Genomic DNA, 19,680 nt, shown 5'->3' on the forward strand with positions numbered 1-19,680 from the left:
GAAGGAAGGAAGGAAGGAAGGAAGGAAGGAAGGAAGGAAGGAAGGAAGGAAGGAAGGAAGGAAGGAAGGAAGGAAGGAAGGAAGGAAGGAAGGAAGGAATTACACCAGAATATGGAAATAAATTTGTATGGCTTTTCTGTTCCTTGGCAATGTTCTGTCCCTGTATGAACATTTTTGATAAGAAGAAAACATATCTGAAATACAAATACTTGCTACCTGTCCTTCCAGAGTTTGTATCATTTTTCTGCACTATGTCATTTAGTTAAATCATGTTTTTGCAGAATGACAATCACAGCATCACAAATGGTAAATTCTAGTAACTAGAGAGATTCCTTAATGAAGGAGGGAGAAAAACACCAAAATGTTTTGTCAGTTTTTAGTACAATTTAAAATACTTGAAGAAAAAAGTTGAAACAAAAAAAAAAAGGCTATTTGGTAATTCAGCCTGCAAGAGCTAAGAAATTTTGAGAAGTGTTAGATGCAATACTAAATAGAATCGACTTTTTTTTTTCTCTCATTAGTCTCAATRTATAACATGAAAGGATCAATGCTAACATGGAACAATTCTGTTTCATTACACCATTTGAATGCTGCTGGAAAAATAAAAGACAAGAGTATAACCTTATATATAACAAAACAGATGCTCAAACTGAAGTTAATAACTTTATGATTAGCTTTTCTTGGTTCTTTTCCAGATAGCTGTATTACGTGATATGAAAGGTAAAATAGGGTCATGTGAGGCCATCATTTCTAAGAGTGCACCATTTTGGAAGTCAATAGTGAGATAACATATTAATGTTACTTGTGTTAATCATTTTCTGATGTTTGTGTACAATCGATTTCTGAAGTTATTTTTCTAACAATATAATCATATTTTCCTACAACTTTTAAATAAAGCTAATATATTTATTTTGCAGATAAATTTATACATTCTATTTCTTGGGTGGCATGAGAATAGTGATATTCTCATCTGTCCACATTATCCTCTGTTAATGTTATTTTTCAGACAAAACTATCCTAAAACTCCTTTTCACTAGACAAACTGGCAGAAATATACCACACATCAGTAATACATAAGCCAATACATAACTTGTTATGTTTAAAATATGACTGTGAAAAGAATAAGCAGTATGCTAAACTGCTAGACTGAATTATAAATTTTTTTTTGTTATTGTTAATTTTCCCTCCAATAAACCTGTAAGAGGAGTTGTTCTTTTTTTTTTTTTTAAACATCTGAAAAGTACTTTTCATGATTTGACTTCAAGGAGTCTGAAAAGCTGCAAAAAGCACTTAATGAATATAATCAGTGCATTTGATGCTTAGGCTAAATCAGAAACATATGGTAGTCAGTTGTAATTTGTATGTGATATTAGCATGTTTTGATAGAGAAAATATTAAGTGTTTTGATGCAAAATATGACACAAAAATAATCTCAAAGCCCTTTATCGGTTTTAAATTAYTTTGGACAAATATTCTCCCATAATTAGATTAAGTTAATGTTTTTATTATCATAAATGTAACTAACTGTAGCATTCTGTAGCTGAAAGTGTTTTATATTAAATAGTAGATGTTATATATTGAATGCAAAGTAGGAATAATTGGAAATATTGAATCATCTATTTGCTTTATAATACGTATGAAATGAAATCATGATGGGAAATAGACTTCTTTTTCAGCAGGAAGAGAATGACTAACTCTAGAAAAGTATCTCTATATTATTCAAAAAAACATACTCAAAAAATCATGACATTCACATTAGCTCTAACAGTATCATACTCTAAAGATGCTGATTCATTTGCTAATAGCCTCTGGAAATATTCTTTACTATCTTTCAGTCAGTGTTTTTAATCTTCAAAACTGTTTGCATTTGTTACTCTAAAGCAAAACAAAATATACCCCCCAGAATTTCCTGGTATTCTGTTTCCTTAGATATGCTGCTTTTCATGACCAGTTTTCTAAGAGAAAATTGAAGTGCTGTAACATGAGAGATTTCCTGGGCTTTTCAAATAAATTATTGTGTTTATTCCTTGAACAACAGACTACTGAAAAATTCATCAAAACAATTTTTAKTCTGAAGATTTGCTTTTTTGGACAAAGCCCTAACATTAGTGTTTTTTAAAGATTTTTCCTATGAGATTCTTTTCCTCCTTTTCCATATTATCAAATCTGTATTGAGAAAGGCTGGCCAACACTGGCAGCATCTAAATTACTCCTCAATTTGGAAAACAATTCAAGAGATCTTGACTATTGCAGAAGAATCATACTTCGAGGGAAAAAAAGCACAAAAGAAGCCTGATCTATTTATGATGAAAGGACTAAGATTAATCTGAACAAGCTGAGGCGTTATCTTATTCTCCTTTCAAAGTTAGTGGCAAGAAGCAGCCTTTTCCTGGACATGTCCATCACATCACATTCCAGAAGATCTCTTTCTCTTTAATGACAACATAGTGAGCGCAGCCTGACTTGCTCCAATCTAGACATCCAGATTCCAGAGGCTTAAAATGAGTTTCCCAGTGAAAGCATCAGTTTTCCTGTTTATTTAGCTTGTTTTTGATTTTTGGATAYATTTCCTTTTGTTTTGACAATTACGATATAATAACACCTTTAAAATGAAATTTTGGACAAGGAGAGTAAGCCACATAGAGCGGGAAGTGTGCAGATGAGAACCAGATGCAATAAAAAGTTAAGGAGAAAATCTAACGGCTTCCGTTTCTTTCATTGTTGTGCTTTTGTGTCTCTTTTGTAGTGACAGTTAATCTCAGTTGGTCCCAAAACATAATTTAATTGGCATTTTGATGTATTTCAGGTATACTCCTAACTTTCACAAGGATTTCTAATTTCCATGCAGATAATGCCCTGTACGAACATCTTATCAACTGAGTTTCTTAATATTCTTGTATACTTCCCTCTGGGTATTACCAAGCTGTATGTCATCGAGCAGTCTACAAGGAACTGTAGGAAAATATGTGCACACACAATACAGAACGGAAAATATATTGCTTTCTATAAACCTGAGGAACAGCAGTACTACCATCCAAAGTCTGGAAGTGGAATGAACGCACATATTTTTATAAACTCAGTAGAATGATCACTTCCATTGGAAGAATGCAATTAAAAATTACAATTTAAAAAAGGGTTAGCATTCTTAGTGACATTTGATTAAACATGCTACCTAGCAAAAATATACAAATGAATGTCACATTTGCAAGTATTATAAGATGCATTATATTTTAATTAGATAGTTGAGAAATGTCAATGACTTAAAGATAGACCATGAGTCACTTAAAAACAAATATAAAAGAAAGAATAGAAGAAAAGCAAAAACCTCACCTAAAGAGTCAGAAGCTTTTACCCAAAAGATTTCAAATATAACAAAGTTTTCAAAAGGAGGATAGGGTTTAGAAGATGGGTTCAGCAAATTTGTTCTATCATCTTTCTGTATTGGAGGAAGTAATGAGTTTTGGTTAAATTACAATGAACCATTATTAATAAAGCTATGTTGAAATAGCAGAAACATGCTAAAGTACATTAGGCTATTACTGATATGTTATATTTATACAGATAAACTGTATGTAAGGAACACATAGAAGCATTTTTTATCCTGCAAAAAAAGACTTTCTTTTAGGGCCAGCTTAGTTTTCCCACAGCACATATGCAATTAAGTTGAATTTACCCTCACATTGCTGCAGATAGTTATTACATGTTTAGGTGTAAATTTTTAATTAATTAATCCAGAAACTCATATTTTTTCTTCTAAAAAAAGAATGTCTAATCAATAGAAAATAGTTTCCCTCTTACCTGTGGTAATGTTTTTATCCTAACTATGTTGCCTCTAACTAAAGAAAGGCTGAGAGTGACATATGTTGGAAATGACGAGTCGAAACAGATTCAAAAAGTTACCAAAACTAATTCAAATCATATTTGCTATTACAAATTACCGAAAGGAAGGAAGGAAGCAAGCAAAGAAGGAAGGAAGGAAGGAGCAGCATTAAGAAGATTTATTTTAAATCTGCCAAACTGTAGTTAAAATGATCACGGTCTAGTAGTTCTAGTTCAACTTAATCGAGAAGGTTATGAAGTCTAATCAAAGCTGATGGTTTTATTGATTCTGGTTTACATCTCTGCCATCTGGGCTGAGCTCTCCTTGTGTTGGCCTGCAGCAAAGCAACCTTTGGATCTCTCATCCCAAATATTAGGTTAGTTAGAATGAGGTTAGAAAAAATATGATTTCTCTGTGAAGCTCAGGTGCATTAGTGTTTTGAGGGCTACACACAGATCTTTGATGGTGTTTCTGAGGGATTTTAAAAGGCAGCTGTAAAGTTAGCAACTRCATTAGAGTATAACATCTATGCTTCTGCAGTTTAAGCCACATACTTAAATAATGGAAGAGGAATGTATTCTCCCAAATCTCACAAGTCTAATCCAAACTAAATTAAAGGAATAATTTTATTGTAAATAGCATTCCAACAAAAATATATTCTAATTAAGCCACTGTAACTAAACAGTTTAGAAGTCTAAATCTCTGGAGGCAAATGTTCAGATTAGTAAGTGGGTTTGCTTTCAGGTAAGCCTGGTTTCTGCTCTGCTTGTCACTAATGATCACAGACTACAGGCTTTCAGTAAACACAACAAGAAATATTTGCTTATGCATAATTCATTAACCATTTCCAGTTATGTTTTACAAGAGAGGCTTTACTCAGATGCAGCATCGCCATGAGTATGACAAAGCAGAGAGAGCCAGGGTGAAATTTCACAGTACTCATTAATCACAACCAAACTAAATGATTATACCATGAAAGGTCAGGAACCAGCTTGTGCGATTCACTATGGGAGCTTTGCACTATGTGCAGTGCCTTTTTGTACCCTTTCCCTCTGTTTCCACCCACCATGCTTTACATTCATGCCATATGAGATTATGTTGATACTTTTGTTCTTTCAAACACTACATTTACCACTGTGGAACAAGTGTTTCCTATTCAAATAGATAACACGGAATTTTAAAACATTTTTTTTCTTTTAAAGTGGGAAAAAAAATTGCAGTAGTCTTGACTTGATGAGGCAACACAGTGCAAGTTCATTTCACTGAGCTGCCTACACATACTATTTCAGCAAAAAAGAAGTTGTCAAAACTATTTCAGGGTTGTTGAATCCTATTTACTGGAGCAGCTTACTGCATTGCACTAGCACAGAATTCTTCAGAATATTAGAACTTTGGCAAAATGTATGCRAAGAAACAGGAGAGCTATAGTTGTCATGAAAACAGGGATGTGACAAAAGTTACATTTTAATTTAAACTTCTGCAGAAAGTGAGACTGCATAGCACTTCAGATTTCAATCTGTTTCTTTTCTGCTTTTGCTCCAGCTATGTGGTATGTTTTCAAAGCTTACACAACCTGGCCATAGTTTTGCTACTGTTTTATCTTTCCCACCCCTCTTGCCTTGTAGCCTTCCAAGTTTCTCCAGCTCCTGCACCTCCTTAGTCATCCTTCCTCTGCAGATGTTTATTTTGCTGTCCTGCTTGTGGATGATCCAGTGATCATCCACTGTGAGCCAATGGAAGATGGATTAAGCATGCTGGAGGGTTCAACCTTTTGATGTGCTTGTTTATAGTGGTATGGGTTTACAATTGGACAATRATCTGGAAGGTCTTTTCCAATCGTAACGATTCCATGATTCTGTGATTTCCCTCATGTCAATAGTTTGCAGGGAGGAAGGCTGCTTACTGGCCTGACCGTGTTTGCTGTGAGCTTGATGTAGCAGCACCCAGCAGGATATTCTTCCTCAGCAGGCGACATCATTTGAGGGACTTCTGTGGTGTGTAGGTGGAGGAGCAGAGGAGAGACACTGTAAGAAGCACCGGGYGGCAGGCTTGTATGAGGAGTGGGGCTCTGTCTGCATTTTGTCCTCAGTGTACTTCACTGAGATGGAAAATTTTAGTCTGAAAAGCAAAAGGAAAAAAACATAAAATGTCTGTGCAGAAAGTCACAAACAGTAATATGCCTGCTCTGACTTTCCATGGTAGCTTAATATGAGTCAATAGGAACCTGAAGTTTCATTAAATGATAGGTTGTCATCTAGCTGGGAATAGGGATTATTAGCTCGGGAGTTTAATTTCTAATTACTAATCTTCCTTTCATTGCTAATGAAGCAACATACAGCTCTCAGACTAGCCTAGCTCTTTTCTGCCTACCTCGGACAGTTTATCTGCTGAGAAATACTGTTCCATGGCTTTCCCAGGGAAATGATGCAATAATAATTGAGTCTTGACAAGCTAAAATACATAATATACTCAGAAACAACCTCTACAAAACTATTTTCTACTGCCAACTAATGGACTGCACAGTTTAAGAGGCCTTCTGACATTGGTTTTATTCACAATACACATATTGTATATCATATATATAGAAGTCTGAGTCTGACCATATTTCAGTTTCACCAAGTAACATTTGCTAAAGATAGTATTGACAAAATTTTTCCATACCCATGTCCTTTTCCATAAAGCATACTGCTCAAATACCATACTGAAAATAGAAAAGTGCCTGTAATTGGGGAAAGTACTGAAGAAACAGAACATTCATTATAGATGTGAATGTAATCATGTTTCTTTCAGAAATCTTATTAGAGTTTATTATGTTGTGATGTAAAGTTTGAAACAAAAGTAGGTGCACATTTTATTAAAAAGAAAATTCCTAGGAGTATTTATTTTTTCTATAAGCAGTTACTGCTMCTTTAGCCTTTTTCTTTTTATGCCCCTTCTGCATTAAACGCTTTATGTAACAAATTTAAATGTTGATATTTCTACAACTGCTCATTTCTTCTTTATATTTCCAATCTTTTTTTATTTGAAATTATTTATAATTAAAAGGCCAAAAATATTTTTGTTCATAAAATAGATTAATATTTGGTGAGATAACAAGCCAAAAATATATAAACTTCTTCAAGAGACCTCAGTGACATTGATGTTCTGAGATGTTTCACTGTTTCACAGAGAAAGCATTATGAAAATAACCAATTTTAATAATAAAATATTTTTTTTGTTCAGGTTTTTTTTCCTCCAGAAAAGAACTAGAATACCTGATACTGTAGTTCTAGTTAAAAAAATTAATCAGTATATTGAAAAACAAATGAATATCTTTTTTTTTTTTTTTTTTTGTACAGAAATGGCATTAGTATTACAATGGTAGTGTTACAAGAGATCCAATAAATGATATTCTCCTATTTTAATTTTTAACATTATAGCAAGATGTAGTTATATTTTCTCTGTGTTTGTGGACCAAGAAAGATATATGAAATACAAAACAGAATCATGTGCATTACGGAATAGATGGCTGAAGAGACTACTAGGAAAAACTTCTTAAAAACAGATTTTTCCTTATTTGTGCCTTTTTCCTTACGTGTGCCTCTAACTAATAATTTTATATTCATATCTCAGTTTTAATAGAGATACTGCATTAATGTATAAGCTGTATGTATGCATATATGTATGATATGTATAAGCTGAAGGTATGTATATGCATAAATATAGCTAGGTATAAAAGAAAATGACAGTTTTAAACACTGTTCTTCTGATTTTGCCAAATCAATGCCTTTAAAGAAAGGTAATTTTTTTAACATCTAATCAGACATGATAGGTATTGTATTGATACATCCTTTTTTTTTCAGAACACTAAAGTCTTTCAGAATTCGTTGTCAGAAGCTTCATATGGTGAAATGCATACTCCTCTAATTTTTTTTTTACCACTCATAGCATAAAATAATCAAAGATCTGCATAGAATATCTTCTGAGAGCTGTTCAGCAAGGGAATGATCTAATGTGTTAAAGTGTTTTCATGTCTATTCAATGTGTTTCAATTTTTTTGAAGAGGAAACTCATGATTTTTCATTTTCCACATTATGTCAAGGTGTGGAATATTATCCAATTTATAAATATTTATCAGTTATGCTGATAACAGAACAATGACCTTTTTTTCTGCCAGCAATATCCTATTATCCCAAGAAAAATCAATTCCTTCATAGACTTTTATTTGATATGCAGTCTGATTCCCCTTTCCAATCCACATCAATGTATTTTTAATGTTCTTCTCATATCCTGAAGACTTTACTTCTCCAGCTGTTGCATGTTAAGGACAATTGATTTCCACGTGAGTTCTGCATGCTCAGTTGATGCAGTGTCACATGATATTTTTAATCTATTATAATAACATATTTCTGYTAATGATATTTTTGTTATTTTTAATATTATCCAGGCATCAGAAAATTGTGATGTATTCCTTGTTTTTAGGCATCAAAATTGAAAATATGTATGGACATGAGAAAAAAGGAATCTGCAGAGATAAAAATGGTTTGGACGCGTTTGTGGGAGAGCTATATTTGTACATAAGAATATTCTTCGGCTTTTTAACTTATCTACTTCATTTGCAGAGTAGTGTTGAGATAAAGAGTCTGTGATTGCTTTTGGACTGCACATGCTAAGCAATGTAATGTGAAGGAAAGATGGTTCTAGCTATCAGAGGACGTCATAGAAATAGAATTGATTTTTTTGAAAAATCATGTTAACATAGGTAATAATTTAATAAGCACATGAATTATTTACATTATGTTGAATATGCACATGAGTTTATCTATCTTCGAGCTACTAYGAACAACTTCTGTGGAAAATCTGAGACCATTCTAGATTCCAGCATGTCTCTGATGCTCTGTTTCTAGTCTATGAGTTTTGCTTTTTTTGTCTTTTGTTGTTGTTGTTTGTTTTTTTTTGTTTGTTTTGTTTGTTTGTTTTTAATTCTGTCCTTTTTAACATACTAAATAAAAATAAATTTATATTTTCTTAGAAGTTTTTCATTTGTTCTCCAAATTATGCCAATGCATAATTAAATTATCCTTTTGGCAAAGTGATAGGTTTTATCCCTTGTCAGATTTCACTTATTTTTTCTTTCAGAATATTCAGAAGCTGTTCCTGGCCTCCCTACTTCATATGCTGCTATCCTAAGGATTAAATCTGGCAGCTCATCTTTAGTCTCATTTAATTCAAAGAACAGACCACGATTAAGCAGCCCTTCATTAGGCAGCATATCTTCTCCAGGCTGGAGAGGAGATGCACAACATTATCACTCTCCAACAAATCTATATCACTTCTCAGAGGCCTTTAAACATGATGGTAAGTCTAATTTTCCTTTCTAAATCTTTGAAATGACTGTGCTGTATTTTCTTGGCATTTTTAAAAGTTGTACATTGTTATTAGCTTGAGAATTTCTAAAACATAATTTTGTTTTTACTAAAAAACACAAGGTAAAAATGAACTTCTTTTCCTTTAGATTTTAAATTTTTAAAAAATTGAAAATTTTAGAAATTTTAAAGGCACCATCTTAACTTAAAACACTTCTTAAAGATTCCTATGGGGAAGTTTTTTATACAGTCTTTGCTACATGAAAGAAACTAGTTTGATATTCTATTAAAAATCATTTGTTCCATTAAACTAATGTCCATAGTAAAGCAACAAAATGTGTGTGTGTATGTATAAACACAGATATAGATACTCCCATTTGGATTTTTTTCTAATTTACTCAAAATTTATAGTAACTAGAATTCAGAATTAATAGTAAATCTTATAAAATTACTTTTTCTCTAAAATATATATACTATGTAGTCAGCTGTATTTCATGTATGCTTGCATGGACAGACATACCATTACAACATAGTGCCTTTTAACTTTAAATGCAGAAATTGATAGTAACAATACATATTTTCTTCTATTTCCTAAGTTCATAAAAAGCCAAATTTCTGTTCTGATATCTTTTAAGATAATCTTTATCTAAATTATATCCAGGAAAGAAAGAAAACAAATGGATAGAAAGAGAAGTGGAATAGTAACAGAAGGAAATTACAAATAATAAGCAGTCATTCAACAGTCTACATGCAACATAATCTTTGTGATTACAGGATTGCATGTAGTGGAAGTCAATGTTGTATGCCTAAGTGCTCTTGTGAAATACAGCAAGCTTGAATATATATTTCCTGAATTAAGGTTTTTCTAGTACACAATCAATCAGAGTCATGCAACCAGATAAATTCTGTCTGAAGACATTTCTGGAACTGGGGAAGATTTCTGCATTTGTCTGTCATGTGCAATACTGTTTGTAAGCTGCCTAGACTACACTTAGTTATGGTCCATTTACCTGACCTTGATAACTCCTCCCAGGAAACCTGCTTTGTGTAGGCAAAAATCAAAGATGAGGACTGGAACCAGAGTTTTACTATCTTGGTAGCTGACAGCCTGAGTGTCTGGAGACTGAAGTAGAAGAAATTGGTAGCTGCAAGGCAAATGAAACAGATTTTATGAATAATATAATATAAGCTGGAACTGCAAAGAAGCTTCTCCCTGCATGACCCCAATTTTTCCATTTCATTTCCTTGAGAAAAGACAGTCTGGCAACTTAAAGGCAGCTTACGATGTTTAAATATGATAAGAATTTTGACTGCTACATTTAAATGTTTACTTAGATAGACCTCAAAAATTTTAAGGGTCCTCAAACTTTGTTCTCTACCACCTAAATTCTTGCAGTTTCCAGAAGATGTACCAAGATTGTTTGACATGGTCCAACAATCATGAATCATAGCAAAACAGAGGGACTGCATTCCAWCCCCAGAGTTGAGTTTTCAAATTTTTTTTCAAGAAAGAAAGAGATGATATTTAATAGGTGACTAAATAATAAAAAGAAAGGCCATTATTCATATGTCCCACATATCGGCCATTATTCATATGCCCCAGGTATCCATTCTGAAGGATAAGGATTGTATTAAACAGTCCTGGGAGAATCACTCCATCACTTACAGCTCTTTGTAGACCCAGCTATGAAGTAGCCCAAACAGTTAAATTTGAGGCACTCATTTCATATTTTTAAATAATTTGGTTATCTTAAGCACTTGCATGGCACAAGTATGAAACAGGGCCCAGGAGAGTTGGCACACAAAGCAGCATTGAGGACACTGTGTAAGAAGGCCAGACAAGAAAAAAAAAAAAAAAAAAAAAAAAACAAGCTGCCTGCCTCTGTGCAGGCAGTTGGAGTAAACTTATTCTCTAAATCTCTCTCAGTTGATGACATGGAAATCTTCTATGAATGACTTCACGTTTGAGAAAAATATTTGCCTTTGGTATTTGGAAAACAGAATAAGTTCCCCATCTCAAGTGTCTGGCATTCCATTAAATTACTGAATTGAATGATTTTTCTTTGTTATGAAAGCATATTTTCAGATTGTAGAACTCTTGAAGGAAGAATATTTTATTTCCTTTTCTATAAACCTTATGTGACAGAGTTTTCTAGACAGAGCCAACTAAATGAAAAAATTGCACAGCATACAGTACTTGTTTATGGTCATGAGGGGCCCACTGCAATTTTCAAGCAAGAATACCAGGGCATTAGTAAGAGAGAAGAAAATATATTTTAGGTTACTGCAGTTGAGATCTTGCATAATTCAAAGAACTAATATACAGCCTACATTCAGGAGATGAGTTTGCTATGAGAAAAGACAAAATTCTGTTATTAGCTGCCTAAGTATACAGGTTCTCAAGTGACTTCTTAATTGATTTCCCAGAAGAGCTGCTCAGAGGCCTGACATGGCTTCTAATAAAGCTCCTCTTATACCGACTTTATGCCATTTAATTTGCACTCTTAATTCAGTATGGATATCCTGATATCTCAAATTGAAAGAACTATGCTGCAGCTCACTGATGAACTTAGACTTAGCGTAAACAAGCAGTTAAGGGCGCACAGTCTTTCCGTTAGTTAAATTCAAACTCTGTATCAATTTGTAAATTCACAGCTAAAGAATGTGCACCGCAAATTGCCAAATACTATCATGAAGTAGTACTGAAGAACCATAAAACTGTAAACACTCATACTGCCTCAGTGTTTCCACAACTTTTAGAAGGGCAGCAGTAAAGATAAAAGATTAATAAAGATTCAACCTTAAATGAAGACTATTTTTGTCCTTCTGACTTCAATTTGATATCTTTTAGTATAAAAGATAGCCTTAGTCCAAAACTGAAAGTGTTTGTATCATTTTACTTCAAGATATGAAAAATCTGAACCTAACTCTTGCTGAGTCTCTAGTGCCACAGGCTTTGTTCAGACATTTACTAGTCTGAATTAAAGACATACTACTAGAAAATTTATCTTTTCTAAAAGAAAAAAAAAAGAATGTTGATTAATAAATGATAGATTGAACTATTTAAGTTTAATTAAGTTCATTTTAGGTACCAAAACAGAGAAGGAGTAAAGTTTTCTAGCTACAGGAAAAACTTGTCCTAGCTTTCTTGATGTGCCAAAAATATATCTAATTCAGGAAGTAGAAATCTTAAAATCTAGAAGAATTGGCTGTATTTTGCAGTGTAAAGTGAGTCATGCCTGGGTAGTACACTGCTTAAATTAACTAAAACACATTTTTAGATACAATGTACATAAATATATACATAAATTTGTACATTTAAAATGTACGTAAATATATACAACTAATACCAGTGATTAGGAAGTAAATCAAGGATGGAGAAAAGCAAACTGTGCATAGATAAATGAAATTACTTAACGTTCTACAGAATTGAAGGTCTAGGAACTTTTATTCCCATTAGCAGTATTTCTCATGATTTAAAAACAACTGTGTTCTGATATCTCAGGAGAAAGGTCCAAAGAATATTTGCATTTTTTTTTTAATCAATAATTGAGGGAAAGACTGAAAGTGCATTTGTATGTAAGATTGCGAAACACATTCTGGCTGCTGCTGKAGATGGAGAGCTCCCAAGCTCCAGTTTCTGCTCTAGGGAAGGTTTTACTAAGTCAGATAGTCCATACTGAAAGTGCAAATTTGCTATATGGAGAGCTTCTGATTCCAATTGTAAAATAAGTGTTCATTGCATTAAATTGGCTAAAATGAAAATGGTAAATAATTAAAATAATAAATAAAATAAAAACATTACAAGTACTGGAAATAGCAAGTCAAAATTTGTGAAGTGAGAACAACCTGCCTGTTTTGTTGATTGGTTACAATTCATGCCTATAATTCCCAAGGCGTATGTGTCACTGTATAATATATCATCAGGCCTCACAGCAGTTCAGTATGCAGAAAACTGGTGATGTTTTAATAAAAGTCTAGGTGAGGAACGAAAATGTTGCCTTTGAGAAATTAAAGCAGTAAATTAAGAAATGTGTATGCCTATTCTTCCTTCTCTGTAGATGTAACCCAATTAAATAGAAACTTCAAATTATTCTGCATCATCATTCTTGTCATGATGCTTTGTAAGCCCTTATGTCATTTTATGCTCTTGGATACCTTAGAAAGAAATAAAATGATGAGATATGTAATTTAAACCTTCCTGCACACAGCCGCAGAAGACTGCCTTGTTTAAGAGCATGGGTCACTGAGAGTTAAATGGATGCAATCAAATATGATGCTCCTGGGCATAAATTGCTTTCCTGAGATGATTAGGAAGGATACACTACCTCCAATATACCAGAAGCTAGGTTACCTTTTACAGAGTTCAGTAATAAATTGGGTGCACTATCAGAAGGCTTTGCCTTTCCCCGCAGCACTTACTGCTCACAGGCACAGGCACCGTGTCCCACCAAGAGCCAGTCCTGCAAGCAAGCAGACCACAACTCTTTCTCCACTTTTAAAGCAAACAAATCACATAAAAGAGTACATGTGCAATGATAGAAATGCTGTTGTTTAGAGCACGTATGTTGTAGACATAACTTTATTGGTTATTTTATTTTATGAACTCTTTGCTTTACGATTGTAAAATGACATGTTTCTAATCCGTTAAAAACGTGGATGCATATAGAAGCCTGCTAGCTTCAATGGAATATCTCATACGTGCTCAAGTAGTTTTTATGATCAGCCCTTTTTTTTTTTTTTTTGTTATTGCATGGTGACCATTCATGTATAGTGCCATCTAAAAGTCTAACTTTGCAGTTCTGTTTTCTTGTGAGTAAAGTCTCAAAGAACATATGGCACCAGTTGTTCTTGATTAGAGACAAAGACTGATTTTTCAAGAAAGACTATCAGAAAGTGCAGGCTGGTGTAGCTGATTAGACCTGGGAGTGATAATCAAAGTTTATTAATCCTGATGTTAGCTGTCCTGAGTGTAATTGAGCAACATTCTAGCCTGCTTTATAAAAGGGCACATGAACAAGGTCTGTGAAGATTAATCAACATGCAGTTTGACTGCACACTGAAGAAACTGAATCTAAGTTTTTAATGGTGATTAATGAATGATGCAGTACTCCTAAAAGAGAAATTAAGAAATTCCCAGTTCTAATCAAGTGAAATTTGCATGGTAGCCCACTTCAGACTAGACTCCTCAAGCAGAAGGCAAATCAGGCTCTCCTAATTATTTCTTATTGTTATTAAAATAAATATATTTTGGATTTCCCAAATGAATGCATATGTTAAAATAATATATCAAAATTAGCAATGACATTTATTTAAAAGAGAGTTTTTAACTTGTGTACTTCTCAACTATTGGACTTTTTTGTCACCTACTTAAAATCTCGTCCTTAAAGCAGTAATAGATGAGATTTATCAATTCTTAGAAAGGCTTACTAAATCCCCTACAGATCATTAGAGCTGTATATATTATATATTTTCCAAGTAAATCAGATTTTAGTTTGCACATTATTCTCTCAGGATGTCTGTCTCCAAAACAATAATGACAAAGAAGAAGAAGACAAAGGGACAAAGAAGAAATGGTATCAGTCAAGAATCAAAATTAAATAGTACTTATAAATTGAGAATGATGAAGCACTATGGTTATTCTAGAATTTTCAGTCAAAATTTTAAACCATTTATATGGATGCTAATATCAATCCAATTCATTTACCGTGGAACTGGATGTTTTAAATTATAAATTAACATCATGGTTCCTTAATTCTCTTCTTCAATATCAAAATATCGAGAACTACATATAAATAATTGCTATTTTAAATATAAGTTGATAAATTGATCAAATTATAAAAGGCAATCAAAAATCTATTAAAATATACCATGCATGTACAGCCTTTCTTTTTTTAATAGTCTAGAAAATGGATTAGTTATATTAATTKACAATGAATTGTTCAGTCTCATTGTTCAATTTCAGAGATTCAAGGCAGTAGTATCAACACTGACTGGTACACTCCTCAATGCTCGCCTYATGATTATCTAGTCTTGTACATATTGTGGCTAATATATTCACTTTCTACTTGCCTCAATGAGGAAATAAGATCCACATTCCCAAGTGTCATCCCGCGATGAAACTGTAACATTGCTGGATCGGTGTGCACTGAATTCTGGGAAATGTTAGATCTCACAGTGCTAATGCAGTCTAAAATGACCTACATAGAAATCAGAGTATAGTAAGCCTCAGATGGTGTTCTAGTCAGAAGAGTCTAGGACTTTCCTGTAATAGGATGCTAAGCGGCTAAAATAGGCACCTGTCATTGAACTATGGAGACCCAAACAAGTTTATTTGAGCTATTAGAAGCAATATTTATAACAAAATTCAAGTTTATTTAATTCCAAGCCAATTCATCTTTTAATTTGAAAAAAAAAAATTAAATATATTTTTGAAAATATTTAAATGCAATGTCTGTATCTGCAGTGTTTCCTTCATTGCATTTGAAATAAAGACAGGAGATATAAAACACTCAGAATTTCRTATTGCTAGATTTTCACTGGAGTTTAAATAAAGATGATATTACCAGGTGATCTATTATGACTTCTTGCTTATCACAGCCCATGACATTTTATCTAATCACTCTTTATTAAGCCTAATAATCTGTATTTTATTAAAGTCTTGTCTTTTAAATATGTTCTTTGTTCTCTGCAGAATACTCCCGTTTGTTCATTTATTCTATTGCAGCCCAGATGATCTAACAAAGATGTAGTTTAGTCAATTTAGCTACAAACTGATGAACATTCTCATTCATTATTATGTCACTTCTGAGTCACCAAATAAACTCTCTTAGTGCTCCACACTCCATTTGAAATGCAGATAAGCAAGTAACTGCATCTTCCTGTCTTTCAGGAACATGACTTGCATCCATTGAACTTTTTCTATTACCTTTATTTTCACTGGAGACACCAGTAAAACCTTCATTGTTTTTCATTCCTCATAACAAAAGTATCCATTTTGGCACTGCCAWTAAGAACATCCGTCTGGCAGAATTCACTATTTTTTTTTTTCCAAGAGGAGAGTGAAAAATATTCTTTCCATATTGCGGTGGTGAATAGTGAAAATAGTCAAAGCTCTTGTACTTTTGGTGACACCGGCTCTTATGCTATACTGACATTGCATCCTTTTCTTTCTTTCCTATCAATCGTAACCTGTGACAAAAATGTTTAACCTATGGAATCATTCCTAGAAAGAAGACAAAACTTCTAGTCTCCATGCTTACTCCTTWAATGTACACATAACAATCTGCACATGATAACACATCTTAAATACTGATTTGGTTTTGCATTCATTAATTAATTGTTGTGTTTGCTGATTATTTATGCCCATATTCATTAGCCTTCTTCCCTGTTCTATGTAAGATGTGGGTAAATAATTACAAGAAACAATCTTAGCAATATATTCCCACATTTGTCTTGCTTAAGTTTTGCCAAATGATTACCTCTGTCTCCATGACAGCCTCAGATGAAGTGCTGAAAACTGAGTACTGGAATTATTTTAACTTCTGTAATATCAGAATCAGCGTAGTTTATTTTTTGAAAATAATGCAGAGATCTGTTCCAGAAAACAGATTCTTGACAGAAAGCCCAATTGAAGCAATTGGGCAARTACAGCATTAATGTAAATGTGCAGAAGAGTAATCCTGTCCCCAGTAATCCAGTCTACCAAGACCCATATTCTCATGACTATCCAGCCAAACTTCTGAGCTCAGGTCACAGTTCTTGGCTGAAAATCCATAATGAGTGGATGCAGTTGAATGGACTTAGGTAATACAGTAAATCATATTAATATTTCAGTTACTAATAAATAAATAAATAAATGTAGCTGAAGGAGGTCCTCCTCAGCTTCCTTACTTCCATCTGGTATTCRGTCTGGTAGGACAGTGATAGGGGGGCAGCTCTAACATTAGGTTCTACAAATATATCAGGAGGTCATAAACTGCTTAATGTGCCATACCGTTCTCAGTACTCCTTGGAGGTCTTCTATGATGTGAACATATGAAACTGTAAAAGTGACAGAGAGAACCCTGCTCCCTTATGTTTCATTATAACTAATTGGGCAATGTGCTGTTCCCCACATAGATGAAATCCTTAGGCCAGTGCTGTAAATTTGATGAGTATTATGGGACTGAGTTAAGAGTTGAGAACAAGCCCTAGCTGATTAAAATTCCACACTCTACTGTTTCATTTTGGGCATTTTCATTATTCAGATGTATGCTACACTTCCAGCCTTTTGCTGTTCTGAAAGTTACACTTCCCTCTATGCATTACGTGTAGTGGGCCATAGATGTATTCTATGAGCCTATTCAGTTTTCCTGTCAATAACTGTAAACTCATTGAAAATACAGATGTATGCTAAAATTAGAGAAGGCAGTGGAAGAAAATTAAATGTCAGATTTTGCCATATATTATTTAATAGTAACCACTAGATAGTGTCATTAATTTTACAAGTGATTTTTCTCAGCAGCTCTTTGACATAAGGGGAGAAAATGTGATAGTCTGAGTTCTTTGTAGTATGAGCTGTTGCAAATAGCAGCAGAATTTCTGTTTACCTTGTTCCTTATGGATGGGGATAATTCCTCAGATGTCTTAATCTTCCAGAGCCACTCATTACAGTTTGGACGAAAAGGGAAAAAAGAAAGAACGTGAGAAAGTGATTAAAATTCACAGCCATAGAATAAAACTTATTACTTGATTGTTACTGTACTGATAGTTCCTCCTGTTTCTTTTTTTTTCAGCTTGTCAACTATAACTTTTTTATATAGCATCTAGAATAATGTGACTTGAATGTCTGCAAAACTTGGATTCTATAATCTAACCCTTTAAAAACTACGGTGTTTTAACATTTTCTCAGAAATCCCAAACTACAATCCTTTCTCTTTTTTCAGAAAGTGTTGATTATGGACCAGTGTTTGTACAAGAACCAGATGATGTCATATTTCCCACTGATTCTGAAGAGAAGAAAGTGTCTCTGAATTGTCAAGCTCGTGGGAATCCCACTCCCACGTACAGGTACATGTTTTATATTTTTAGGTATGTGTGAGTTTCTGAATATGTGGCCACTACAGCCCATTCTGTGCATCAGTGTGCATCAGACAACACGATAATACAAAAGCTCTGTGACCCAAAAGGACTTGCCAGTTGTTGGGAGCAGTGAGCATTCCAAATAAGTAAGAAGCACAAGTAAAAGGAAATGCAGGCAAAGGGATTTGTAAAATACAAATCTTCTGTACTCTGTGCGCTATGTCTATCCATGTGGAGGGATACATTTTGTCTACTTTCACGACTCATGTCTGTAACAGCTGAGCAGATCAAAATCTTTAAATGATCAATTTTTAAAAAAAAAAAAAGGCTAGGAAAATAAACGATAAAGTTAGGAAACAGTATCTCTTTTCATAAAGAAAGCAATAAGAACAGGTACATTAAATGCCACAACAATGCAATATAAGAAACCATGCCTGAGGCAAACCTGGTGTCTTTCACTGCACAATCTATCCTTTCGGTCCTTAGTAGYCACCATCTTCATGTTAACTCTTTCCTATTTTCCCATACAAACTGTTCCCTCGCTGTTGCGAGGCATCTGAGATATGAGTTCATCAGACATCAGACATCCCAGTTACAGGTGGGAGCAGTATGCCACACTCACCCTCCTCCATTTGCTACATCTGGCTCTGCTCATATTTCATGCAAATTACAAACAATGAAAGAGAGTTGGAGGAGCATATGGTTAATTATTTTCTCCAGATACCCTTTATTTTTTTTTCATAGAGTCATTCTTCACACACAGAAGTATAGGGACTCTTACATCTGTGTTTCATCAAATATAAAGACCATCAAGTCTGCATTTTATTTGTTAACCTTCTTGTTTCATTTGAGAAGTTTGAGAAGTACCTGATCAACATTCCCTCTGTAATTTCTGTTGTCTATTTGCTGCTTTGTTCACTTATAAAAAACGATGTACATTAGTTCTCTATGCTATTACAGAACTGTCAGTCCGTCAAATATAGCATGTACTCATGGAGAAGAGGAGAAATTTCCACACAGAATAAGGGACTCTATGTTCAGTCCTCCCAGAAAACCTTATTAGTATTTTGGAATTGCTGTCCTTGGGGAACCCATGTCGTCTCCTTTCTTTCTTAGTCCACTCATTTTTAATTTTCATCGTATAATGAAGTAAAGTGATACAGATTTTAATTATATCTATTTCTTGACTTTACCATAGATTAATTGGTGTCAGCACCCTCATAAATATACTGACTTGACTGATACTCATGAAAGGAAATTTTGGCTGGGTAGACCTTATTCCAACACCACTGAACTGCTGTGATTGCCATTTGTCTGTGCAGCGTATGTGATGTCAACGGAAGGAAATATATATATTTCATTTTACAGTATCACAGACTCATAGAATGGTTGAGGTTGGAAGAGACTTCTACAGATGGTGTAGCTCAAACCCCCTGCTCAAGCAAGGGACAC

The 19,680-nt window shown here is 33.8% G+C and overlaps 1 protein-coding gene across 1 annotated transcript in view; it reads left to right on the plus strand.

The window, feature by feature from the left end:
* CNTN5 (contactin 5) overlaps positions 1 to 19,680 on the plus strand; it is a 615,891-nt gene that overhangs the window by 356,242 nt on the left and 239,969 nt on the right. The window contains exons 3-4 of the mRNA XM_026034957.1: positions 8,939 to 9,157; positions 18,093 to 18,216. Of these exons, the coding sequence (XP_025890742.1) occupies positions 8,939 to 9,157; positions 18,093 to 18,216 (343 nt within the window). The remainder of the gene's footprint in view (positions 1 to 8,938; positions 9,158 to 18,092; positions 18,217 to 19,680) is intronic.

The sequence above is a fragment of the Nothoprocta perdicaria genome, unplaced genomic scaffold (genome assembly GCF_003342845.1).
Source record: "Nothoprocta perdicaria isolate Ctin4 unplaced genomic scaffold, notPer1 scaffold_153, whole genome shotgun sequence".
NCBI classification, from domain to species: Eukaryota; Metazoa; Chordata; class Aves; order Tinamiformes; family Tinamidae; genus Nothoprocta; species Nothoprocta perdicaria.